Source organism: Bos grunniens, chromosome 18 (genome assembly GCF_055505025.1).
Source record: "Bos grunniens cultivar Pamir isolate PY7600 chromosome 18, Bosgru_T2T1.0, whole genome shotgun sequence".
Lineage (NCBI taxonomy): Eukaryota > Metazoa > Chordata > Mammalia > Artiodactyla > Bovidae > Bos > Bos grunniens.
In genome coordinates this window covers 63,378,506-63,405,016 of record NC_141182.1, presented here as the reverse complement: position 1 = coordinate 63,405,016, position 26,511 = coordinate 63,378,506, and the positions used below count along the sequence as shown (strand labels likewise).

Sequence of the window (26,511 nt, the reverse complement as noted above, 5' to 3'; positions counted from 1 at the left end):
GATTTGGCAGGCAGTAACCCCGTTGCCCACCCACCATGCCCGGATTTTCCTGCCCCTCACCGCCTGCCCTGCACATGGAACGCAGGTGACTGCCCCACCCAGGCCACAAGGCCATACTCCCCTGCAGACAGAGGGAAATTGGGGATTTTTCCATGGCCACCCCTTGAACATCAGAAATCAGCAAGTATTCTCTCAAAGAAAACAAAAATACAGAAATCAGTTAAAGCATTTAAATATGGAAAACCAAAGGGAACTGGGTGGAAAGAGGCTAGAGACCAAAGGAAGTGGAGCTGCTTAGGAAGGGTCTCACACGTTCCACTGCCCGTTTACAACCTGGGCCCCGAGGCTGGCCCCGAGTCTGCGGACATGGCTCCTCCTAGATCTCCTCCTAGATCGGCCGCCGAAGCTCGGGCGCGTCCTGCTGAGCGGAGCTGAGTGGCTGAGACAGGGCCAGGTGCGGGCAGTCCTGCAGCACAGAGGCGCTGCAGTCACTGGTTTTGTTCTGCTGGCCACATTCATGTTGAAGGAACCTTTCAGCCCTGCTGGAGGTCCAGCCAGTCTGTCTTCCCGGCCTCTGCCTGCAGATACCTGGCCATAGGCTGAGGGCAGTGGCGGTGCAGGGCGCGCTGCGAGTCAGAACAGGTATGCCGCCTGACGTCAGCAGAGATGAGGGCCCACGGGGCTAGCAACAGTTCCTTGCTGAAGATGTCCACGTTTTCGGCCCGCCCTTTCACTCCGTCACGACCCATGGTACGCAGTTCATCGTAGAAGAAACTGCTGCAGAAGTGCACCTTTTCAGGGACCGTGTCCATTGCCAGGTCTCCACCCACGTCCGCCACTGGGTCGCTGAGCCAGTTCTGTCCATGGACAGAGTCCCCGAGCCACCTGTGGTGGGCACATGCCCTTATGGGTGATGGGAGGCCCCTCAGCTGGGCATTGCCTGGCATCCGCGGGTATGGCTGGCTCCATCGCCGCCCCAAGCCCTTCCTGGACGGTACAGACAATTCTGGCAGGAAATGTCCTCCGGTTGCTCCATGCCCTCACCTGTGCTGAGGAGGACGAGGCTGCCATCTGTCTGAAGGAATTCATCCGAGATGCTCTGCACGCAGGAGACAAGCTTCTCCCTTGGGGTGCTGTCCTGCCCAGCTTCCCCCAGGCTGCTCGGCCTCTCCTACAGCGCCCATGTCCGGGCCTGGAAGAGCTCCTGGGCCACGCAGTCCCCAGCCCTTCATGCACTGCTGATGAGGATGCTGGCCTCACAGGGTGCCAGACTTCACTCTCCTTGCAGCCCAGGTGGTTCCCCCAAAGCCGCTGGGCAGAGTCCAGGAGACGAGACCCAGGTCAGGGCCCAGAGGAGACACTGGAGTCCAGCTTAATCCACCTTCCTCCACGGGGGCCCGAGAGGGCTCTGGTGGAGACCCTGTCACCCCCTCCTCAGCCATGAGAGCACCTAGCAGACCGGGCCGGGGGAGGAGGTGGTCCCCGCGGGGAAGTCAAAACGACAGCAGGGGGAGGGCACCTGTGGCGTCGCAGCCCCTTCCCGGGGTGAAAGGTGGCCCTTGGGGTGTGTGAGGTTCCCCCGCCGGCCCCGGTGGCACCCCAAAGCTTGCAGTGGAGTGGCAGCGAGGTGCTTCTCTGAGTACGGCAGCATCCGGAAGACTCACAGCTCTGTGAGGTCGGCGCTGCAAACAGGTTTTCCAATAAGTAGGGCTGGGAGGGCGAGGCCCCTGGGACGCCCCCAGCTGAGCCCATCTGGGGGGCGGCCTCCAAGCTGCCGCTTCCCCCTCCTCACCTTCACCTTCATCGTCGGGGTTTTCCTCCTCCTCTTCACGAGCTGAGGCGTCAAAAGCGGCCCGAGGGACAGGGAGGCATCCGGGGGGCACTGTGGTCCCTGACCCAGTGTCCGGCCCAAACCCTCCACCTGATTTGAGTCGGGGTTTGGGGGATTCTCTTGTGGCTCAGAAGGCAAAGAGTTTGCCAACAATGTGGGAGACCTGAGTTTGACCTCTGGGTTGGGAAGATCCCCTGGAGGAGGAAGTGGCAACCCACTCCAGTATTGTTGCCCGGAGAATCCCATGGACAGAGGAGCCCGGCGGGCTACAGTCCATGGGGTCGCAAAGAGTCGGACACGACTGAGCGACTTCACTTTCTGCTTTCTTTCTTTGGGGGTCTGGGGACCAACGAGGATGGTGCCGCCTGGGACTTGGATAAGCGGGGGCTCTGCTGGGTCCAGGAGGCTCAGGCTAGTCTTGCAGAGTCTCTTTCATCTTCCCGTAGCCCAGCTTGGGGCAGCCGGGCAGACAGGCCCGAGGGCGGGCGCCTCCGCCTCAGGCTTCCCAGCTCACCTCTCCCTCGGCCCCGCCTCTCCTGAGGTCTCAATTCAGGGTTCCCGCGCTTCCGGGTCCCATTTACTTTATGCATAGAGGTTTATGCCTCTGAATCCCCTTACTGATACGTTGTCTACATCCGTCAGACTGTTTCTGTGTGTTATAGTCATTTACAGAAGTTATCTGTTAAAAATGAGGTTGTACTGACATTTCGAAAGCCAGTAGGCCCCCTCCGAGCATTCTTTGCCAACTGTGTTAGCAAGTCTGAGATTTCCTCACAGCCATTGCGTAACTCTGCTCCTTGGACGCATACTCACATACTCGCTTAAAGCCGCCAACCCCCACCCCCCATCCCGCCGCCGCTCCTCACCCCGCGCCCGCTCCCGCTGCTCCGCTCCCGCTGAGCCGCGGTACCTGCCCGGGGTGCCCCTGCCATCCCGGGGCAGCCCCTCGGATGCCAGCCAGCCCCCTGCCACCTCCATGCAGGAGCGCCTTCCCCACTTTCCTTCTTCCCGGGAATCCCGGATCTCTGTCCAGAGGATCAGGGAGTGAAGTGGGGATGGAAGGAGCTTTCTAGGAACTTTAGACTGTTTAACGGGCAGGGCGCTCAGAACCGAACGCAGGCCCCTCTCCCTGGTGCGGGGCTCCGGAGGGTGCCCTCCTAGGTCTCTGGCGCCAGGCCTCCCCATCCACTCTCACCTGACTTGCTGCATTTTCTATGGGGCTCCCGTCAGAGGAGGGAGGCGGGGGGAGCAGGGGATGAGGGCACCGAGCCACGGTCAGAACGCTTTCCAAGGCCCTGGGCACAGCGAGACCTGCCGAATGCGCCAGTGAAGCCACGCAGCTGAGCACTCCTGGGTGCAGACTTGGGCTGCGGTCCCAGCGTCCACCTCCACCAACTCTCCCAGCAGACAGGCGACGGGAGAATGCCGCCGGGCTCCACCCACTGTGCAGACCAGCACACTGAGGTTCAGAGAGGGACATCGTGGAAGTGGAGTCCAGGACTGTGCCCCAGCTGGACACCAGCGTGGGGCTTGGGGGCTCCTTGTTGATGGGCGTGGCCTGTCTCCTTGGCACTGTGTGCCCCAGCCTGTCCTGAGCGAGAACTGAATGCACCCCGTCACTGCCACTCCTGTTTACCAACCAACAGAGGCTTTGGGGACCTCAACACGAGTGACTGGGGGGCCTCTGCATGGGATGGAGTCTGTATCCTCTGCAGGCCAGCCAAGAGCTCTCTACCCCCCGGGAAACCAGCCTGTCCTCAGATATCTGAGGGGCCCTGGCTCCTCTGAGAGACTCTGAAACTGCTCCGGTGGCCTGGGATCCCTCTGAGCAAAGAGAACCGGACTCCCCAGTTGTTGAATTGGAGCCTTGGGGGTGGGGGCCGGGCCCTGAGAGTGTCCAGGGGATGAGCCCAGGAGGGCCTGCGCTGGGCTGACCCAGGGTCTCCACCTCACTCCCCTCTCCCCTGCATGGCCGTGTGGCCTCCCGAGACCTTCCCACTGGCCGCCTGCCCCTCCAGGACCCCAGGCGAGGGGAAAGGCAGTGGCGGGGGGTGGGAGGCCTCGGAGGGCCAGAGTGGACTATGGTTTAGGGAGTGGCTTTCTGAGGAGGTGGAGACCTGGGGTGAGAGTGAGACCATTCCAGAGAGGAAGGAAAGTTCCAGAGAGCCCTGGAGACACAAGGACTGTGTGGACAGGAGGAGGGGGGAGGCGGTGGAGGTTATGCATTGCTGCCCCAGGCGCAGGGGCCCTGGATTATGACAGAGACATAATGCACCGTGAGGCTCCGATTGCTTCATGAGGATCATGTGTGCCACTGTATTGCAAATAGGCTAGAGAAATCCAACGTGTAAATTAAACACTCAGCAGCAACTGAACTCCAGCAACGTGTAAAACACCGGTAGAGAAACGCTCACCGAGGATTTACTGTGTCCCTGGCGTACCCGGTAGCAGTCACAAAAAGAATCAGAAAAGACAAAGAAATAACCACGTTTTACTCTTCCCATGGAGTTTCAACTGGAGACATGGGAATGGATCGGCCAGGTCTAGATGACCCTAAAAAAAGCAGATATGGGAAAGCACACGTGTGTTAAACGGCTCACCATTGTGTGAAGTCGTCTGAGTGTGTGTGTGTTTGTGGTGTGACTGCAGCCTTCGGGTTTGGAGCAGAACAGAAGTGAGAGCTGAGGTTGGGGGCCTCCTCTGGGGCGTGATGAACAGCCTTGAGTTCACTTAGAAGAGTTTGGAGCTCGCCCTGAAACTGGTGAGGAGTTTGAGTGGGACACAGTTCTGAAGGGGCAGGTAGCAAGGTGCTGTGTGGAGGGCGGACTCCGGACGGGAGCCCAGACCCGGGAGCACGGGCTTCACTGGCTGCCTTGGCTGGCGGAGACCCGGTGAGCCCCGGGGTGGGGGCAGCAGGCCGCGAGTTGGGGTGGCACGATGCTCTTCCACTCGCCTGGGAGGGCAGCTCTTCCTCCTGGGCCTGGGAGCCAGGTTTCACCTTGCACAGTTCCTGCCCAGCGGGCTGGTCTCTCCATCTGCTTGGAGAAATCACTTGAGGTATTTCTGTTTCTTTAGCGTCCCCTTCAAAGCTGGGTGCAGACCCTTCAGGATTCAGGCCCAAATGACCCTCCTGTTGGAAGGCATTAAAACACACACACACACACACACAGAGTCACACGCTGTAATGCAAGATGCGGTACCACCACTTCCACGACGGCTGAAGGCCGCTTCCTCCCTTTCCTCACTCGGTTGCTCGGAAATGACACCCCCCTCCCCAACATGTGTCGTAAGAGTTCACTCTGCCCGAATCATGGAGGAACAAAAGCAGTCATTTGTGGAGTTTGGGAGGAAGCATCTGGGGATCTGAGAAATGGAAAGGATGTGGTCACTGCATCCCGGGAGACAGAAGGAAGAATCCTGACACGGAGCGCAGCTGTGGCATCACCACGGCAAGTCTTCCACCGCAGAGGAGGGTTATGGGCTTTCCACACCCATCTGGATAAGTCTGTGGGCAGATGCTGACAAGGACAGCTGCTTCCCCCGTGGGTGCCGGATGCAATCATCGATGACAGAGGAGTGGATATCAGACAGTGTGCAGCAGAGGGACACCCGAGTGCTGGGTGGGGGTGCGCCCTTTGACTCTCCCCTTCCGTCTATAACCAGGGAAGTACCCACAGCTCAACCAAGGGCTTCTGTCCCACACGCCGGGGTGCTGGGTGAGAAGGGAGGTGTGCAGGACACCTCAGGAGGGTCCCAGCTGGGCGGGTGCCCACGATCCCCGCCCTCTGGCCACAGCCGGGGGTCCCGCAGCCCCAGAGGGGAGGCAGCGCACCAAACCTGGGCCTCCTGTCCTCGCAGGGCCCCCACGATCACAGGGAGCCAGCCACGTGCCTGGGGCCACGTCCCGCCAGGCGCGGAGATTCCCGGGACTTCCCCATCTGCAGCTGTGGAGCCCGCAAACCCGAGGGCACTGGGCGGGGTACACGTCTCCCCGCTTCACTCCACGGTGACAGACCCTGCGGCTCAGGGTCCCCAGACTGGGGGAGGAGCCCGCCGTCCTGGGGACCCAGGCACTGGCGACCCTGGGGCCACCAGCTTAGTGTCAGAGATGGGGCCTCCGACAGGGGCACCGGAGGGTGGGAGGCACAGGTTCTCAAGTACATTCCGGCCACTCAGGCAAGAGAAACCCCAGACCTGTGGTGTGTCTCTGCCACCTACTGGAAAACAGAAGCCAGTCCTCCGATTTCCACAGTGTCGAGTCCTTGAATCAAGCAGAAAGGGGCCCCAGGAAAGGAGTCACTCGAGGCGGCAGCGGGAAGAAGCATGGTGACATTGTGCCACAGACAGAAAAAGAACAGTCCCTCAAGAAAGGAACCGAAGCTCGGGAAGCGTTCCGATCTGATGGAGACTTCAGAGGAGCTGCTGTGCGAGGCGGCTCAGCGAGCTCAGGGATGTGATGAATGAACTGAACTAACGCATCACCAAGGAGACTGAAATTCTAAAACAAATAGGAAACAGAAGTGGTGGAGCTGAAGACCTCAGTGAACAAGATGAAGAATGCTCGGAGAGCTGTGGTAACTAAGCAGCCCATGTGGAAGAGAGAGTCAGCAAGCTGGAAGTCAGGAAACTAGAAATGATACCCGCGGAGGAGGAAAGCGATCCAAGGTATTTAAACAGCAGGCAGGAGAGGAGACCAAGAGGCCAGCGTAGGAAGACTCCGGCTCACTTCCCTCCACCAGCACCTCAAAACCTCAGCTACCCGCGGAGCAAGGCTCGTGGAAATCGGCCTGGGGACAGCACTGCATGGCCAGGCTGTCGAGAGACCCACGTGGAGTCGGGTTGGAATGACCTACCGCCATGGCAGGGAACACGGAGGACACGGCGGGTATCACAGGGTAGGGGGTCTCCCTGGGGAGCGGGGGGTCTGAGTCATACATGGAGCACCTCAGCCCTAAGTACCAGTGCTGGGGGGAGGAGGCACCTTTGCTGGCTTGCACTCCAGCAGGGCTTACCAGAGGGCTGAAGGAAACCCAGACTCTGCCCTTGAGAGCGTGTGGGCAGACCTGCCTCCTCTGGAGGGAGCAGACTGGAAACTGACTGGGGCTCCAGCCGCCCCGCCAGGACCAGCCGCGAGCAGGCCACAGACAGCCCTGGCCTCCCGCTCCCTAATAAGGCAGAGCGGCCTTGGCCGATGGCAGTGCACACACTTGCAGAGGCGTACCTATGATTACGCTCAAAATCCTTGGAGCCAGGCTTCAAAAGTATGTGAACCGAGAACTTCCAGACGTTCAGGCTGGATTTAGAAAAGGCAGAAGAGCCAGAGATCAGATTGCCAGCAGTGGTGGGATGGTAGAGAAAGCAAGGGAGTTCCAGGAAAACATCTGCTTCGTTGACTATGCTAGAGCCTTTGACTGTGTGGATCACCACAAACGGGAAAATTCTTAAAGAGGTGGGAATACCAGACTGCCTTGTTTCTTGAAAAACGTGTATTCAGGTCAAGAAGCAACAGTTGGAATGGGGCGTGGAATGACTGACAGGTTCCAAGTTGGGAAAGGAGTATGTCAAGGTTGTGTGTATATTGTCACCCTGCTTATTTAACTTATATGCAGAGTACATGCAAAATGCTGGGCTGGATGAAGGTCAAGCTGCAATCAAAATTGCCGGGAGAAATATCAACAACCTGAGATACGCAGATGACACCACCCTAATGGCAGAAAGCAAAGAGGACCTAAAGAGCCTCTTGATGAAGGTGAAACAGGAGAGTGAAAAAGCTGGCTTAAAAATCAGCATTCAGAAAACCAAGATCATGGCATCCGGTACCATCACTTCATGGCAAATAGACGGTGAAACAATGGAAACAGTGATAGACTTTTTTTTCTCGGGCTCTAAAATCACTGTGGACAGCGACTGCAGCCGTACTCCTTGGAAGTAAAGCCATGACACACCTAGACAGCGTATAAAAGGTCCACCTAGTTAAAGCTATGGTTTCTCCAGTAGTCACGTACAGATGCGAGAGTTGGACCATAAAGAAGACTGAGTGCCAAAGAACTGATGCTTTTGAACTGTGGTGTTGGTGACGACTCTTGAGAGTCCCTTGGACTGCAAGGAGATGCAACCAGTCAATCCTAAAGGAAATCAACCTTGAATATTCATTGTCAAGACTGATGCTAGAGCTGAAACTCCAATACTTTGGACACCTGATGTGAAGAGCTGACTCACTGGAAAGACCCTGTAGCTGGGAAGGATTGAAGGCAAGAAGAGAAGGGGACGGCAGGTGAGATGGTTGTATGGCATCACCAATTCAGTGGACATGAGTCTGAGCAAGCTCCAGGAGATAGTGAAGGACAGGGAAGCCTGGCGTGCTGCAGTCCACGCAGTTGCAAAGAGTGAGACACGACTGAGCAACTGAACAAACATCTGGGAACATAGAGGAGAGCTGACTAGAGGAGGGAACGGTGGGCCCAGGAGGTGCCTCTTGTGTCTCTGTCTCCCTCCAGCAGACAGGCGGGCTGCAGACCCCCAGGAGGGGACGGACACTTTGGTGAATCCCCAAGATCGAAACTAAGGTGGGGAGGTGCTCCCCTTCCTTCCTCCCTGTCGGGGGGATTGCTGGACACGAAGGACAGACGGGGAAGAGCACAGACAGATGGTCGGTCACACCATCAGCAGATGGGTCCCTCCTCTCCGGGCCCCCAGGCGCCCCATCTCACACACCTCCCCTACCCCTGCAGGCTGCCACGTCCGAAGCCCCCCAGGACGTGACGTACGCCCAGCTGAACCACTTGACCCTCAGAAGGGGGATGGCCGCACCCCCTGGCCCCCAGTGGGGAGCCCGAGCAGACCCCAGTGAGCACGCGGCTCTCGCCATTCACTAGCCCAGGAAGGACCCAGACCCCAGGCTCCAGGGACCAGATCTCAGGCAGCCCAGGAGGCACGGGAGCTGCCAGCAGTGGATAGCACGTAATGACCAGCAGCCAGTCCTAACAGACCACCAGGAGCCCCTGGGACCCTTTGGGAATCACCTAATTCTACCCTCAAGGATACCCAATATCCTCATATTTGGGAAATAATGCAACGGACATCTCAAAGTCAATGTGTTATCTGAAAACCAAAAGCAAAAATCCAAACAAAAAAACAAACAGCAAAAAAGATGATAGGAAATGTTTTTGATGAATGATAAAGTGCATGATACATGTGGAACCTATGAACTGAGAAAATTGAGGACCGTGAATGAATATACCAGAGAAGTCTAGAAGAAACCCGATGACCTGGTTTATCACATCAAGAATTTAGGGGAAAGTAGAAAAAATTTTCAAATAAAGGTGCAATTTGGGAATAACAGTGACAAAGATAGCTAAAAATGAAGGCAACCACAGAGTAGAAAAAAATCAGTTAAGGCAAAAAGAAACTCATTCTTGACAACGTTCATAAACCCTGGCCACCAGGCCCAAGGTAAAAAGAGAGAAACCGCACATTTCTAATATATGAAAGAAATTGCCAAGACTACCGCAGATTCTACGGACTTTAGAAAGATAGTGACAGAACATTGTGAAACATTTTGAAACGTGCCGACATAGAAGATACAGGTGAAATGGTCACCTTCGAGTGTACAATTTCAAGTGGTAAGCTTCGAATGTAAGATTGACCGGCCCTTCTGTTGCCTTATGCATTGACTCTGTAGTCAAACGCCCACAACTGCGGTATGTAGAATCTACAGAAGTCAGACTGAGGCCAATGGGGACCAGGGTTGGAGTGAGGGGAGAAAGAGGGGGACGTTCTGGTCAAGGCCACAGTCTCCCAATTACAAGGTGAGTAAGTTCTGGGCATCAGATATACAGCACGGCAGTTATAGCTGGTAACACTGTATCGCATTTTCGAGTCTTTCGAAGAGAGTAGATCTTTAAATGTTCTCATCACGAAGAAATGGCAACCAAGTGATGAGCTGGAGGCCTTAAGTAAAGCTATGTGGTAACCATTTTCCGATGCGTGTGTCGGTTCAGGAAGCTTCCCTGGTGAGTTCTTCCAAATACATAAGTACTAATTTAAAAAAAAAAAAAAACTGAAATATTTCTCTGTGTAATTTAGCTGGCTGTGCTGGGTCCTCATGGCAGCGCTCGAAGTCTTCGCTCTCCAGTGGCAACTGGGGTCTTCAGCTGCGGTTTGCAGATCCTTAGTGTGACAACTGGCATCTAGCTCCCTGACCAGGCATGGAACCTGGGCCCCTGCACTGGGGGCATTGAGCCTCACTCACTGGACCATCAGGGAAGTCCCAAACTATTGTGTACTTATTAAGCACACACACACACTCTGTAACTGCATAAACTTTTCTTTCAAACAGAAAAAGGAGGCATATACCTCAACACTTCAACACATTTATCAGGCCAGAAGGCTATACTCACCGAAATCTGACAAGGGAATTTTAAACGGGAAAGGGAAAGGATGATCTCTCCCGTGGGCTTGGGTGTAAATCCATGAACAGTGTACACAAGCCAGATTTAGCGACATGTTCAAGGGACGTTACTTGTGACCGTACTGTGGGTTTGTTTGTTTTTGGATGGACAGAGTAACTTAAAGTTTTAAGAATCTATCACATCATGCAATCTATCGATACAGCAAGTGAAAAGAATAATCACCTCAACACATGTAGGCAAAGCCTTTGATACAATATGCTAACGGTTTCTGCTGGAAGTAAAAACACATCAGAAGTAAAGGGGATTTCCTTTCATTGGTGAAGGCGCGTTTAACAACTAGCCCTAGACGCCACTTGTAAAGGTGAGGACGGGGGTCCTCTCCTTTGTGCCCGGCAAGGATCCATGTGTGTCCTCATGACCACGGCTCTCACCCGCACACTAGCAGCACATACCAAGGAAGTGAGACCAGCCAGAGCGCGCGGCTCTGGAGAGGGCGAGAACCAGACTGTGTCACCGAGACTGCGCTCCTGTGTGCACAGAAAACAAAGTAACACCGAGATGTTGTGCTCTAGTTAGGAAGGAGTTCTCTGGGACTTCCTTGCTGGTGCAGTGGCTAAGACTCCACACTCCCAGTGCAAGGGGACCCGGGTTTGATCCCTGGTTGGGGGACTAGATCCCACAGGCCACACCAAAGACCTGGTGCAGTGAAAGAAAGAAAGAAAAAGGTTTAAAAGTGGTTTCCTAACATTGCTGGACACATGATCAATATTTAGAATTCAGCTGCCTTCCAGAATTCCGGTCCTGGGCTGAGATGAACTAAATGAAACTTCTTGTTCCTTGACCTCACGCCAGTGAGCCCGATTCCATACTCCTGACCCCTGGAGCTGTAAGATCATGTAAGTCTTTCCGGTCACCAGGTCTGTGGCCATTTGTGGTAAATAGGATCCAATACAACCACTTAAGTTTTCTTTTGGTTAGACTTTGCATAGTACATTTTTAGTCCTTCTACTTTTTTTAATGGTATAAAACCTATACACTGATATTTTCCACTGTTGAAACATGATTAAAGCGTGTAGTTCAGCGGCCTTAAGCACATTTACCATGCTGGCATTCATGGCCACTGTCCGTCTTCCAGAACATTTTCGTAAGCCCAAACAGAAACTCTGTACCCGTTAAGCGAGAATCCCTTAGGTCCTCTTAGAACCAGCCCCTGGTCAGCTCCGTTCCAGTTCCTGCCTTTAGGGATTTGCCTGTTCCCAGCGGTTCATGTCAGGAAAATCATACAGTAGGAGATACTTTGTGTCAGGCTGACGTCACATGGAGTAATGTTTCCAAGATTCCTTCGTATCTTTTACTTTTATATGTTGTATTTGAAGTGAGCTTTTTCTAAACTTCATAGTGTAGGGTCTTGGTGGCGGTGGTCTTTTCTTAAACCAGTCTGACAACCTCTGTCCTTGAATTGCTGTGTTTGGCACATTCTCATATAATGTTATTACTGATAAGATTGTTGTTTGGGTTTACCATCTCATCTTTTAAAATGTTCTTCCTCTTCTTTCTTGTTCTTCTGTTTACCCTTTCCTGCTTTTCCTCGGATTTAAAAATGTTTTTACCATTCCGTTTTAATTTTTCCATTGGTGCTGTAACTACACCTCTTTGCTGTTTAAGTGGCTATCCTAGAGATTATCAGGTACGTACCCAGCTTTACACGGAAAGAGAATTTTACGTCTTCATGGGAAGAGTAGAGACCGTATAAATCTACAGGTCACATTGTTCTTACCCCCTTTATTTTGTAGTTGTTATGCATATTATCCCTACACTCGATTCCAGGGCCCTGTTGGGGCCTGTGGGACCAGGTCAAGGTGGGTGAGTTCTCCCCCGACCCTCTGCTTCAGCCCCACGACAGGCCCCAGCCTTGCCATCGGTGGGGAGCACAGTGTGTGTGGACGGATGGTGACCAGTCTGGGGACAGCCTTGTAGTGACATCTGGGAGGATCGAGGGCAGAAGGGCACCCGACGCTTCAGCTCCACATCCTTTCCAGGAATCCCCCGAGACCCTCCATCTGGGCTAACCCAGGGCCACGGTCGCCAAGGGGAGCCCTGTGACCCCCTGGTGTTAGGGGTGTCTACAGGCTGAAGCCTTCTGTCTGTGAAGAGAGGGTCTCTGGACCCTTGGATACGGGGCCCCACAGGACTCCAGTAACAAAGCCAATTTCTCCTTGAAATCCAGGAGCTCACACTGCAGGGCTGTGTCAGTGTGCACACCACAGTGGTCAGAGCAGAGGGAGCCCCTGCCCCCGGTGGGGACGGGGGAGAGGGAGGAGCCGGTCCTTCCACTGAGGGCTCCTCCTCAGAGGCAGAGGGGCGGAGTGGGGGCTCCCGGGACCCCTCCATGCCCAACTGCATGTCCCGCTTGCTGCGAGAAGATCAAAGATCCCACGGGCCCCACCTCAGACCCAGCACAGTCAGATAAAGGCAGTCAGTCATTTGTTAAGAAAATGAATACATAATCTCCAGCAAAGCATCCCGAACTGATACACACGTGGAACTAGTTACCACCACAGCTTCCCTTAACCGCTCCATATCATCACGGCTACTATTTCCTTTTTTGTGGTTAGGGTCTGTTCACAACGCTCGAAATGTGATACAGTGTTACTAGCTATCATCACCCTGCCTTATGCCGAATGCCCAGACCTTATTCAGCTCATAACCACAAGTCTGTGCCCTTACACCAAAGTATCTCCCCCTCCGCTCACACCAACTCTAGTAACCACCAGTCTACCTTCCTTGTCTCTCATTTCGACTTTTTTAGATTCTACATAGTTCAATCATGGGCGTTTGATCACCAAGCCAATGAATAAAGTGATCAATATTCCATTTAATCTTAAGTCTATTTAGGAAATTGTACACTTGAATATTTCCATTTCCTCTTCATTTTCTGGATGTTGGTATCAAATGTTTCATGTTCTGTCACCAAATAAATTCTGTAGGATTTGTGCTGCTGCCTGCGATTTCGTTCATGATATTAAAAAATATGGTTTCTCTCTTTTTACCTGGGTTGTGGTGGTTAGGATTTATGACTATTGTCAAGAATGAGTGTGCTTTTTTGCCTTAATTGATTTTCTCTACTTCTTGATTGTCTGCATTATTATTCCCATCTTCTACCTTCAAGTGAAATAATTTACTATCCCTTCCTAAATTGTTGGTGTGAGTGGTGAAGTCATTGATTTTTTTAGGCTTTTGTAATATATTCATTCACGGTTCTAAATCTTCTGAATTCATCATCTTTTTCCTGCACATATTGGTGTTTTAAATTCATACCCTTGATGCATATTGTCTACATTGTCATTTACTGAAAACAGTTTCCAGCTTCTGTGTTGTCTTTCTGTTTGTTATGTTTGCTTTTGGTTTTGGTTCTCAACGCACAAATTTATCTTTGTACACGCACAGACATAGTGGAACATGTTTTTGCAAGCTTATTCATCATAGTCAACAATTGGATGCAATTCAAATGTTTATTAATTGGTAAATGAATGAACAAAACACAGTACATACAATCCCTGGAATATAGTCAACAGGAAAAAAAGAAGCTATAGGTCAATGCTACACAAGGAAAAAAATTCAAAAGAAATTATGCTAAATTTAGGAAAACAGCCTGGATGAAAAGACTCAATATTTTTAATCTTATTTTTATGAAATATCCTAAAAAGCAAATTTATAAACACAAAAAGCAAATCAGTGGCCACCTATGGCAGAGATCAGCGCGCACCTGCAGACAGGCAAGCAAAGTTTGAGGGATGGAGAAATGTGTTCTGCGACTGGTTTGTGTGATGGCTGCACAACTGTATATGTTTACGAGTGACCATTGAATGGTGCACGCACTTACAATGTGTGATGGGCAGAATAAAGACCCCCCAAAAAGATGCCTACTTCCTATTCCCCAAGCCTGTGGCGTGTTACCTCACATGGCAAGAAGGATCATGCAGCTGCGGCTGAGAGAAGGGGGCATGATCCTAAATTAGCTAGGGGGGTCCAAAGAGTTACCCGGGTCCTCAGCAGTGGCAGAGGGGAGCAGCAGACGCGTTCAGAGAGAGGCAGCAAGTCTCATCTTCCATTTGGGCTTCAAAGATGAAGCGAGGACCCACAAGGCAAGGGCTGGGACAGCTGCTGGAAGCTGGGCAGGACCCTCAGCCGACAGGGAGCCCAATTCCCACCAGCTTAATAAGTTCCATTATTCCAAGAAACTCAGTGAGACTGTCCCCTTCAGCCTCCAGGAGGGAGTAGAGCTTGGAGCCAGTTTTCTTTTCATCCACACACGATTTTAGACAAGTCTGTTGCATTATTTCATGAATGTCAGGATATTGGTTATCTATGAGGGTACAAGTTGACCCGAAAGGGTCCCAGGGGCTCCTGGTGGTCTGTTAGGAGCCCAGGTACTGGCTGCTGGTTGTTAGGTTGTGTCCACTGCTGGCAGCTCCCGTGCCTCCTGGGGTCCCTGAGATCTCATCTCTGGAGCCTGAGGTCGGGTCCTTCCTGGGCTAGCGAACGGCGAGAGCCATGTGCTCACTGGGGTCTGCTGGGGCTCCCCCGCCAGGGGCTAGGGGGTATGGCCGTCCCCCTTCTGAGGGTCGAGTGGTTCAGCTGGGCGTAGGTCATGTCCTGGAGGGCTTCAGATGTGACAGCCTGCGGGGGGGAAGGTGTGTGAGATGGGGCACCTGGGGGCCCGGAGAGGAGGGACCCATCTGCTGTGTGTCTGTCCATCCTTCCCGGAATCCCCCCAACCGGGAGGACGGCGAGGGGGGGGCCTGGGCGCCTCCTGCCTTCGTGATCTCGGGGGCTCACAGGGCGCCCGTCCCCTCCTGGGGGCCTGTTGTGCTGGAGGGAGACAGTGAGGCAGGACAGGCGCCTCCTGGGTCCGCCGCCCTCCTCCAGCCAGCTCCCCGCTGTGCCAAGAGGAGGTTTGGAACCTCGGGCCAGGTCAGCTCACTCTCCTGATGGAAACTCCAGGGGCCTCCTGATGCCCGGGAGCCTCGGGGTGCTTTGTGCGGCCCTGGTTTCTGTCTGAGCCCAGACCTCTTGCTCATCTGGCCCGGCACACAGCCGTCTTCCTGCTAAAGCTTGTCCCTTCCGCCTCAGGACCTTCCTACCAAGTGTGCCTGCCCCGTGCGCCCAGTCCCGTCTCTTGATTTACTTTCCTTGTCAGCACCTTGCATTCTGGGACTCCGCCAGCTTGTTGGCGTGGGGCCCCTCTCACCACAAGCTGAGCGCCTGCCGTACCTGCAGGGCCTGGGGGGTGGTGCCCGCTCTCCCGCGCCCTTTGCTGGGGGTGAAGGAGGGGGGCTGGGCCGTGTGGGCCATCCACTGATGCACGCGTCCTCATGAGACCTGGGGCTGCACCCCCACACCAGAAGGTCAGCCGGAGGACACGGAGCTGAGAAAGGCACCCCAAAGAAGGGGCCATGAGGTCACAGGGCAAGGGGAGGGTGGGGTCAGAGCAGGACCCAGGGAGCCGGGAAGGAGGGGTGGGGTGGGCGCGGCTGGAGCAGGGGTGTGAGCACAGCGGCGCCTGCGCTGGGCTGAGTTTGTCAACAAGAGGTCTGTGGTCTCACCCGATGGTCCAGCTGCAGCCCCACCTCAGTGTGCGTCGCTCACGGCAGCACCTGCAGCAGAGCAGAGGGACTGCTGGGCGGGGTTCCGAGAGCCTCAGGGCTGGAGCCCCCACCCTGCACCCCGGCGGCGGCGGGTGCTGTGTGGTCCCCCACCCTTCTGAGCAGGGGCACCACTGGGCGGGGTTCCGAGAGCCTCAGAGGGACAGAGGCTTGGCCCCGGTGATGTGGTGACCCCTGCCCTCCACGTGGGATTCAGGAGGAGAGAAGGCAGCCTGGGCTCGTGGTGCGTGTTTTGTGTTCGTGACATTGAAAAAGAGGGAAATGGCTTTAATTAGTGCACGTGAGCTGACAGTGGGTGTTTCCTTCTGAGTTTTCGAGTCTCTGGACAATGTTTTCTAAGCTGACCTTCCCATCTGTTAGGTTTCCCTTTGAGTGGAGCCCGAAGACCCTAGCCTCCAGGGGCCCTGGTCACCCTTTTCCCTACTCACCTGACTTCCTGCGTCTGTCCTGACCCCGGTGTAGGAGGAAGAGGAAGAGGAGGACGAGGAGCAGCAGGACGAAGGTCACCGAGACCCCGATAAGGACACTCAGGTACCATGTGAGTCCTGGGGCACCAGAGATGCCTGAGTGAGCCATGGGGGCCCTTTAACTGGGCACCCGCTGTGTGCAGAGTCGTGCTGGGGTCTGTGCATCCACATCCAGCCCATCCCACCCATTTACAGACGAGGAAACTGAGGCCCAGAGAGGGAGATCACTCACGGGCCCTGGTGACCCAGCCTGGACGGGGCAGAGCCGGGACTGGAACCAGGGCCGTGTGCAGACTTGTGCTGGGGTCTGTGCATCCATCTCCAGCCCATCCCACCCGTTTTACAGACAAGGAGCCTGAGGCACAGAGAGGGAGATCACTCACGGGTCCTGGTGACCGAGCCTGGAGGTGGCAGAGCTGGGACTGGAACCAGGGCCATGGGCACCCTGAGCTCCTCCTGAGCTGGCCCCCAGGAGGACACCAGCTTCCTACTCTGGGGGCCCCTCACCTGCAGGGGGCTGTCCGAGGGTCTCACTTGGAGCTGAGGGTCCTCCCTTGTCCCGTCCCCTCCCCCACCTCAGAGGGGGCAGGGAGAGGGGTAGGCTTTGTGGAGGGGCCTCTGGGTCCTCTCCTCCCTCCCCACATGCTGCAGTGGAGGGGACAGGCCCCCACAGTCACCTCCTCGGGGGCTCCCTGTGCTCCTCGCCCGATGCAGGGTCACACCCAGGTCAGAACTGAGGAAATCTAAGATCTGGGGCATGGGTCTCTCCTTTTACACTGGAAGAAGCTGAGGCCCGCACGGGGGGGGTGGTGACGGTGAGGGAGTCCACATCAGCGTCTCCAGAGACGCCTGAACTGGCGGCATATTCAGCCCTGCTCTGCCCCGGACCCACCACCACCTCCCCAAAAGCCTCACTCTTACTCTGCTGTTCCTGACTCCACTGAGGGGCGGGCTGATCCTCTGAACCTCCTGCGGAATCAGAAAGGGGTTGAGGGTGGGGCGGCTTCTCCCCTCCTCAGCCCTGCTGCTTCCCCCACGAGGCTGGGCCCCAGCATCTCCTGCTCCATGACCCCGACCCTTCATCCATTAGCCTCAGAGCCCCTGGAGGCTGCAATTGCCCCGCTTCTCTGCCCAACTTCCAGCACTGCCCCCAGGACACCAGGTGTGCTGAGACTGGAAGCAGAGTTCAATCAGATCAGCCAAGGACCCAGGGACAGGCCTGGGGCCAGTTGTCCACTCACTTTACAGAGACCCTGTTGTTTCAGGAGCTGTTACGTTTAGCCCCTGTCAGGGACTGGGGTCCCCAGAGGATTCTGGATGACCCCTGTGGCTGCGGAAGGGCTGCAGCTACCTGGAACCCACTCTGCTCAGCGCGTCTCTGAAACGGCCCCGCAGCTGCCCCTGGCTCTCTGCCTCCTCCCCCCACCCCTGAGAAGTCCAGTGACAGGATGTGGGAAAGGGCGTGGGGGGAGCGTTTCCCTCTGTCCCTCTGAAGCCTGGGTACCCGTCTGCGTGACCCTCCTTGACTCTCTGTAGAGCCCCCCAACTCCCACCCTAGAAAGGAGGGGCTCCTTCAGAGCTGACCACTGAGCCTCACCTGAGACCATGAGCGCCAGGGGCTCACTGGGCTGTGACAGCAGGTAGGGGTTTGTGCTGAGTGAGCCGTAGCACCTGTAGGTGCCCCCGTGGGCTGAGGTCACAGGGCTCAAGGAGAACTCGGCCTGGTACCGCCCGTCTTGGTCCTGGGAGCGCAGACGCAGGGGGCGATGGGCTGCCCCCTCCTTGGACAGAAGGAAGGTGTCCGTCCTGTTTCCTGACTGACACAGCAGGGTCACATTCTCCCCCGGGGCCACCGAGGGGCTTGGCCGCACCGAGAGGGAGGGTCTGTCTCTGAGCCGTCCTGCAGAGAGGAAGGGGGTGCGGGTGCCGGGCCTGGTCCTGAGCGAGACTCCGTGGGCCTCTCTGGTCCCTCAGCGCTGTCTCTGTTTCTCCGAGTCTCTCCCGTCCCCACCCCGTCTCTCTGTCCCTCCCCGGGACCCCTCCCCCTGGTCCCAGCATCACCCCTGGGGCTCCCCGGTGGGGCCTGTGCAGAGTCTGGTCCCTGACTGACCTGCTGGCTCCTCACCTGCCACCAGCAGCTCCAGGGGCTCACTGGGCGCCGACCACTCGGAGGAGAGGCCGTGTCCACCGTAGCATCTGTACCGGCCCCCGTGAATGGTGCCCACCGGGCCCAGGGGGAAGTCGGCCTGAGCGAGCCCCACCTGGGGCCTCCAGGCAGGGCGCTGAGGGAGGTCCTGTCCCCCCACCTTGGACAGAGCGAATCTGGTGTAGCCAACGTCAGAGCGACACTGGAGGGTCAGGTTCTGTCCAGAGGTGACGACAGGGCCCTGCGGGGTCAGGAGGGAGGGCTTCCCAGACAGCCCTGGGGAGAGACACGCGCTGGGTTGTAGGGACCGCTTCCCCATGAACCCCCCCTCTCCCAGCCCGGCCCCAGGCCTCGCCGTGTCTCAGTCTCTGTGTCTATCCTGTGAGCCCCACGCTCCTCTCCCCACCCTCTCACAGGGGCTCCCCTGGAAGCAGAGACCCCAGTACATTGTCTTGTCTGCACAAATGTATGGGATCAGGACAGGATTCCTCACCTGAGACCAGGAGCTCCAGGGGGTTGCTGGGGGCCGACCACACCCTGGGGGTGTCCCTGTAAAAGCCGTAGCATCTGAACGTCCACCTGTGCCCGGGGGTCACGGGGCCCACGGGGAACAGGGCCTGTATCTGCCCGTCAGGGTGTCGCTCTCCATCCACGGTCCAAGAGGACTCATCTTCTCCTTCCTTGGTCAGAAAGAATCTGTTAAATCCCTGAAGGGAGAGACACTGGAGGATCACGTTCCTTCCCGAGGTCACCACAGGGCTCGGCAGGGCTAAGAAGCTGGGTTTGCTGTAGGATCCTAGGAGAGAAGGAGGCAGCTGAATCCGTGGGGCTCCCCTCTCCCCCACCCAGGGCTGGGCTGTGAGAGGGACACCCCCTGAGAGCAGACCCCCTCCCGAGGGCAGAGCCCGAGGCCCCCGAGAGTCCCTCACCTGTCACCACCAGCTCCAGGCGGTCACTGCCCTCTGACCAGCCAGTGGGGGTGCTGTAGTAACATTGATAGCTCCCTGCGTGCTGCTCGGTCATCTGTGGGATGGCCAGCTGGGCCTTGTCCCCGGGCCCTGGGGGTTTCTGTCTGTCCCAGGGGACTGAGGTTCCCTCTTTATCCAGATGGAACACCTGGGCCTCCAGGGTCCCCTGACACCAGACAGTCACAGGGGTCCCCGAGGGAACCACAGAGCCCGGCTCAGCCCAGATGGTGGGTTTGGGGAGGGTCCCTGGAAGGAAATCAGAGGCGAGCTCACCAGGCGTCCCCCCCAGGCCCTGGCTCTCATCTTAGTGGAGAATCACCACACAGCATAATTTTCGCATTTTAGTGGAGAATCCAGAGAAGGCAATGGCACCCCACTCCGGTACTCTTGCCTGGAAAGTCCCAGGGACGGGGGAGCCTGGTGGGCTGCCATCTATGGGGTCACACAGAGTCGGATATGCCTGAAGCGACTTAGCAGCTGCAGCAGCAGTGGAGAATTACCACACAACGCAATTCACTCTCTCGCTTCTTTTTCTTGTTGGAAGCTTGCAGAGGTGTACAGCCCTCACCAGCATCCAGTTTGGGAACACTCCCATCACCCCTGCAGTGGACAGCCCCACCCCCCGCCCATCGCAGGAGCAGGTGACTTCCAGCCACTGCGGTTAGTCTCCCCACTGACGTAAGGACCCTGAGACTCGGTCACATCTTGCTCAGGATGACATGGGAGGTGACAGAGCAGCTGGGGGCGGCTCCCTCCCTGCCCACGGCCACTCCAGAGAGAGGGGCAGGGGGACACAGGGCGGGATGCCCGGCTCATTCCTGGGATGAGGAAAGCAGGGCTCTGAGTGGGTGGGAGTGACCTGCGCTGGATCTGAAGGGATGGGTCGCTGCCTGTGCTGGGAAAGATGGTGTGGGGGGGTAGGTGTATGTGCAGGTGTGTGTGTGGGGTGTACATATGTGTGTGCGCATGCGGGTGTGTGTGGGGTGTATGTGTGCGTGTGCAGGTATATATGTGTGTGGGTGTGTGTGGGGGTGTGTATGTGTGTGGGGGTGTGTATGGGGATGTGTGTGTCTGTGAGCAGTATATATGTGTATGGGTGTGTGGGGGTGTGAATGGGTGTGTGGGGGTGTGTATGTGTGTGGGGGTGTGTATGGGTGTGTGTGTGTGTCTGTGCGCAGTATACATGTGTGTGCGTATGCGGGTGTGTGTGGGGTGTATGTGTGTGTGCAGGTATATATGTGTGTGGGGGTGTGTGTATGTGGGCAGGTATGTGTGTGTATGTGCACGAGTGTGTGTGGGGGTGTGTGCATGTATGTGCATGAGTGTGTGTGTGTGTTTGTGGAGGAGTTGGAGCACAGGTCTGGTCCCACATTCCCTGGCGGGTGAGGGTCACTGTGTCCAGGGTGAGTCTGCAGGGACCATCCCTGGGTTTTCTCAGTATTCTGTTCCTCCATCCCAGTGTATTTCCGTGTCCTTGTCACTGAGGCTTCTGGAAACCCCACATGTCTCAACTAGGCAGGGGCGTGGTGGGGGTCGTGGTGGGGGGTCGGGGGTCGAGGAGGACTTGCAGCCCTGAAGCAGGAAGTTGGCCTCAGTTAGGGAAGTCCCTACAGGCAGGGGCCGGCAGAGTGCGCTCCTCACTCACTCATTCGCCCACCCCCTCCCTCTTTCTTTCCCCCACATCTAGTTCCCATCCATCTGTCCATCCGTTTACTGAGGCCTGCATGTGCCTCTGGCTCCACAAATACGGGAAACACCCGGCGCCTGCCCAGGCCGAGCTGCCCCCCCAGGGGTGGAGGGAGGGGGTTCCTGAGCTAAGAGCACACGTGGAGGACTGTCCCCGGGCTGAGGGGCAGGGCGGAGAAGTCACCGTGGGGAGGGCCGGGTTGGGGGGCGAGATTCAGAAAGTGAAAGAAAACCCAGTGAGCGGCCATCCTCACGGGGGGTGGGGGGTGGCGGGGGGCGGCGAGGGAGGGGGTGGTGCAGGGGAGGCTGGAGGAGGAGGCTGGAGGAGGAGGCTGGAGGAGACTGGAGACGGCCGGGCTGGTCCTCAGCAAGCGAGCGCTGTTTGCACGGGGCTGCGGGACTCGGGCGGGGGCGGGGGCGGGGGCGGTCTGGGCTCGCGGGGGTGGCGGGGGGAGGAGGGCGCGAGCTGGCGGGCTCAGCACGGTCCTGAGGGTCGGGTCGTCCCTGCGGGGCCATCGAGGGCAGAGGGGGGACAAGGGAGACCCGGGCCAGGGTCCCCCCCTGGGGCTGTTAGCAGCTCGGGGTATAAGCCGGGGCCCCCAGGCCCCCGGGTCGGCTCCGCTCTCATCGAGGTCCGTCTTGGGGAGGCGGGGGTTTGGGGGAGACTCACCCTGCTGGGTGCGGGCCGTCTGGGCCAGACAGAGCGCTGGAAGAGAAGCTCTAGTGAGAAGATGCCCGCCTCGCGGTTTCCTCACTGGCCGCAGTCCCGAGACCCTCGAGGAGCCGTGGGGTGGCCGGGTGTCTTTCCATCATTTCCCAACACCGCCCCCCACAACATTACGTCTGACTGCAAGCCCTCTCCTCGCTCTGAAGAAATCTCAGACAACCCGACCCTCTCCTCCAGGCCAGCCCGGCTCAGTCTGCGCTCACCCCACACCCAGTCCGTGTCCAGGACCGAACCTTTCCCGTCACTTGGGTCTGGGCCAAAGCTGAGGGCGCAGCCCCGGAGATGGAGGGGGAACCACGTTGCCCCCCAGGATTCTGGCGTCTCCTGGGCTGGAGTCAGGGCTGAGCAGAACCCCTCTGCCCCTGGAATCTGTCCCAGCACCCCCAGGCTCACCCAGGCCGAGGAGGGTGGAGGGCCCAGGCGCCATGGCCCAGCCCTGTCCTGATGCGCCCTGGAGTCGGTGCTGAGGGATGGAGCCTGCAGCCGGCACGGGAGAAGGGGATGTGCCCCGGGCCTTTATGGGGCGGTTTCCAACCAACAGCCTCACACAAAGGAGAAGAGCGCCCTCTTCGCCCGTCACACTTCCCCCTAAGGGGACCCAAGGGCGGCTCCCAGCTGTTCCTCCCTCTGGGCTCCCAGGAGGCTCAACTCTTCTCCGGGTGCACCCCGAAGGGGGAGCCCCATTCTCCACCCGTGAGCAGAACACACTTTGTGCAGCACACCGACTTGACCATCAGTCCCGACTCTGTTCTTGGGCAAAGAGTTGCATCACTTTATGCCAACGGTTCCTCGTATTGAAAATGGAAAACTCCGAAACCCTCCTCTGAGTGTTTAATATTGCGATATATGTTACATTCCCAGGAGGTGTCAAGTGCATTAAAAATATCTTATCACATGTGTTCTCTGCCCCTTTCCCCAGGCGGTGCTGGAACCGGGGGAGGCAGGGCTGGCCGGTGAGCACACACAAAATCCCAGAGCTGAGTGATGGGGAGACAGACCTTGGGACCTGGTGCTGGGCCTGGGACCCAGTGGGGCCCTCAGCTGGGAGCTGAAATGAGAACAGGGCTTGGGGGTGGGAGGCGTGTGTGCACACGGAGCCTGCAGGACAGGAGCCCCATCGTGGAATCCCTTGTCCTCTGTCCCTGAGGCCAGGGAACAGCCGCTTCTCCCGGGAGGAGCTCTGCCAGGTGGTGATGGTGGTCTACACAGCACCGGTGCTCAGTCTTCCTATTAACAGAAACCTAGTTCTATCTGAGGGGCTGTGTTCCAACCCTGGACTAGGGAAGAGGGAGTGGAGAGGGTGTGGTCTGGGCTGAGCAAACCTGGCATTCTGTTGGCGATGGATACGGTTTCTCCCTGCCCACTGAAATATCTTTATTTCACTTCCAGTTTTGAAGGATGGATGTTCCCTTGAGTTCTAGGTTGGCAGTTAGCTTTTTCAGCACATTAAATATGGCATTAACCACTTCTGTGCAGATAAACTGTGCCTCCTCCTGTTGCTCCTTTGAAAATTATGTCTTTCCCTGCTTTTAAGGTTTTGTCTTTGGGTTTTTCAGCAGTTTTTCACTGATGTGTTTCTGTGTGTGTGTTGACTTTTATTGAAGTATAATACACAAAAAATTGCACATGTTGAATGCACAGTTTGGTGAATTTTCACACATTGAGCGCTCACGTTTTCCAGTAACTTAACTCCAAAGGTAATGACTTTGCTGACTTCAACAGCATGGGTTAAAATTGCAGGTTTTGGTTCTTTATCTCAGGGTGAATATTCTCTGCAGCCTCTTTGTGTGTGTGTGTGTGTGTGTGGCTTCCTCTGCTCAACCGAATATTTTAAGATTTGTCTAACACTCTGGGTGCTGTGGAGTATTTTACTGTGTGAATCACCACCATGTGTACATCCCCCCCAGTGTAAAGAGGCATTTGCTTAGCTTCCAGTTTACATTAGGATGGAAAGTGTTGCTTTGAATGTCTTAATTCATGTCCAGCGACGAGCGTATATGTGTGTTTCTGTTGGAATAAACCTCGGGGTGTAATTGCCGTGTGTTGTGCTGTGCGTTTATTCAGTTCCAGTACGTACTTATGAATATGTTTCCAAGTGATGGCATCAGTTCACACTCTGAGCATTCTGGTTGCCCCACATCCTTAACCCGCCCCTCTGCTTTCCCACCTTCTTATTTTTGCCCCTCTGTGAGGGGTGGTGGTACCTTTGTGGTTTTACTTTGCATGTCTCTGGTAACTGATGAACTTGTGAAATTTTCCATCTGTCCTTGGCCATTTGGATATTAATTTTATTTTTGTGAAATGTCTATTTGAATCATCTTCTCATTTAAAAATTGGGGCTAACTAACTTTATTATTATTTTTTTTTACTAAATAACGGGATACTTTATCATTCTTATTAGGCACGTGACTTTTTTGTCAGATGTGTTTATTGTGAATATTCCTATTTTAGTGGAGGTTCGCTTATTTTTGGCCACACAGCATGTGGGGATCTTAGTTCTCCAACCAGAGAGCCAAAGCTCTCCCCCTGGAAGTGGAAGTGCAGAGCTGTAACCACTGGATCACCAGGAAGTCTCCTCATTTCTCTTATCTTATTGAAATATATCTGATGTGCAATGTTATGTTAGTTTCGGGTCCACCTCATAAGGATTCTACATTTGCATATGTTCTGAAATGATGACCACAGTAAGTCTGGTAACCATCCATCCCCACACAGATTTATTACAATGTTACTGACCGTATTCCTCAGGCTGTAGTTACATGCTTGTGACTTATTTATAACTGGACGTTTGTCCCCTTCATTGTTTTGCCCCTCCAGTCCCCCTTCCTTCCTGCAACCACCCATTCGCTCTGTTTCTATGAGTCTCTCTCAGACTGTTTTCTTTGTTTTGTATTCTAGATTGCATATATGAGATCATACAGTAATTTGTTTTTCTCTATCTGACTTATTTCACTTAGCACAATGCCCTCTAGGTCCACAAATGTTGTTACAAATGCCAAGATACACACACAGACACACACACACACACACGTGTAAAAGATTATTACTCAGTCATAGAAAAGGTGAGAGAACCTGTCTGTGCTCCTCCTGATGGAATAACATGAAGTTGACAGGAGTCTGTGCTTAGTCACTCAGTCGTGTGCGACTGCGACCCCATGGACTATACAGTCCATGGAATTCTCCAGGCCAGAATGCTGAAGTGGGTAGCTGTTCCCTTCTCCAGGGAATCTTCCCAATCCTGGGATCAAACCAGGTCTCCCACATTCCAGGCTGGTTCTCTACCAGCCGAGCCACCAGAGAAATGCGGGTCATAGAAAACAAGGACTACATAGGTAGAAAACGCATGCAAGAGACTCAGACACACACCACATCTCCTGTGTCCATTCGCCTGCTGAGTGCTCAGTTAGCTGTTCCATATCCTGACTGTTGGAAATAATGGTGCATCGAGTATCGCCATGCATATAACCTTGTGAATTGGTGTTTTTGTTTTCTTTGGGTAAATACCAGAATGGGCCTTGACTGGATCACGTGGCAGCTCTATTTTTAATAGTTTGCAGAACCTCCGTGCTGGTTCCCGCGGTGGCTGCCCCAGTTTACATTCCCCCAACACTGCACATTTTCATGCACCACTGCGGTGATTTGTGCTGAGGGATGTTTATGTGCCACTACCACACTGATCCAATCACTGTAGCTTTGTAGTATAGTTTGAAATCAGAGCGTATAATCCCCCCAGCATTATTCTTCTTTCTCAGTTATTGGGATTTTTTTTTTTTTGCCATTAGGGGTCTTTTGTGTTTCCATAGAAATGTTAGAATTGTTCATCTCATTTGTGAAAAATCCCATTGGTATTTCAATAGGGATTGCATTGAATCTGCAGATTGCCTTGGGTAATATAGTCATTTCAACAATATTAATTTTCCAATCCATAAGCATAGAATATTCAGGGACATCTCCAGGAACACCAGCCCTCCACACTTCCCTCTGCTAAGCCCCCATCTGTCCGTCTGTCTGCCTGGGGTCAGGGTCAGGCCAGGTTTTAGGGGAAATGCACCATTCTAACTGTGATCGTTAATTTATGTGTCAACCTGCCTGGGCTAAGGAGCCTTGAAGTGAAGTCTCTCAGTCGTGTGCAACTAGTAGTGACCCCATGGACTGCAGCCTATCAAGCTCCTCCGTCCGTGGGATTTTCCAGGCAAGAGTACTGGAGTGCATTAGGCATGTCTGCGAAGGAGACTCTGGAAGAGATGAGCCGGGTTTAGTGGCTGAGAGAAGGGGTCCACCCTCACAATGTGGGCAGCTCCACCCCATGCCCCGGGGCCCCCACAGACCAAGAAGGGCCAGGGGGTGAATTCCCTGCCTCTTCTTGCGCTGGGACGTCCAGCATCTCCAGTCCTCAGACTCAGAGCCCCTGGTTCCTGACTCCCCAGCCCCAGGCTGGGCCTGACACTGCCGTTCTCCTGGTCTCGGCCTTCACACCCACACTGACTGTCACACACGCTCACTGCCGCTGTCACACACCCACGCTGACGCTGTCATACACCCACACTGACGCTGTCAGCCACTCTCCTGGGTCTGCAGCAGGTCCTGGGACGGTCTCTCCACCTCCTGA

General features: G+C 55.4%; 1 protein-coding gene and 1 pseudogene across 4 annotated transcripts; both read right to left on the bottom strand.

Annotated features, from left to right (window-relative positions):
• Positions 1-216: 216 nt before the first annotated feature.
• On the bottom strand, positions 217-6,690 carry LOC147354692 (sentrin-specific protease 3 pseudogene; annotated as a pseudogene).
• Positions 6,691-13,735: 7,045 nt separating this feature from the next.
• Positions 13,736-22,486, bottom strand: LOC147354691 (leukocyte immunoglobulin-like receptor subfamily A member 6). 4 transcript variants are annotated; one of them, XM_086354655.1, is made up of 11 exons: positions 22,296-22,453; positions 21,846-21,881; positions 19,451-19,735; positions 19,015-19,317; positions 18,501-18,797; positions 17,973-18,275; positions 17,297-17,344; positions 16,608-16,730; positions 16,337-16,453; positions 15,849-15,899; positions 13,736-14,922 (listed from the first exon to the last, which is right to left on the bottom strand). In XM_086354655.1, the coding sequence occupies exons 1-10, from the start codon at positions 22,327-22,329 to the stop codon at positions 15,874-15,876; spliced, it is 1,572 nt and encodes a 523-aa protein (XP_086210781.1). In that variant the 5' UTR covers positions 22,330-22,453; the 3' UTR covers positions 13,736-14,922; positions 15,849-15,873. The 4 variants fall into 4 exon arrangements, with proteins under 4 accessions (XP_086210781.1, XP_086210780.1, XP_086210783.1 ...); XM_086354654.1 differs by having other exon boundaries at positions 18,486-18,797; positions 22,296-22,408; XM_086354657.1 differs by lacking the exon at positions 16,608-16,730 and having other exon boundaries at positions 22,296-22,486.
• Positions 22,487-26,511: the final 4,025 nt, after the last annotated feature.

Bases quoted from the DNA above. Each gene is read 5' to 3' on its own strand.
- LOC147354691 (XM_086354654.1), bottom strand. From the start codon at position 22,329: ATGGCGCCTGGGCCCTCCACCCTCCTCGGCCTGG. The intron at 18,276-18,485 runs GTCAGTCAGGGA...TCCTCTCTGCAG, and splicing joins GGCAGGTGAGGAGCCAGCAG to GACGGCTCAGAGACAGACCC. The intron at 17,345-17,972 runs GTGAGGCTCAGT...CTGATTCCGCAG, and splicing joins CCTGGCGCTCATGGTCTCAG to GAGGTTCAGAGGATCAGCCC.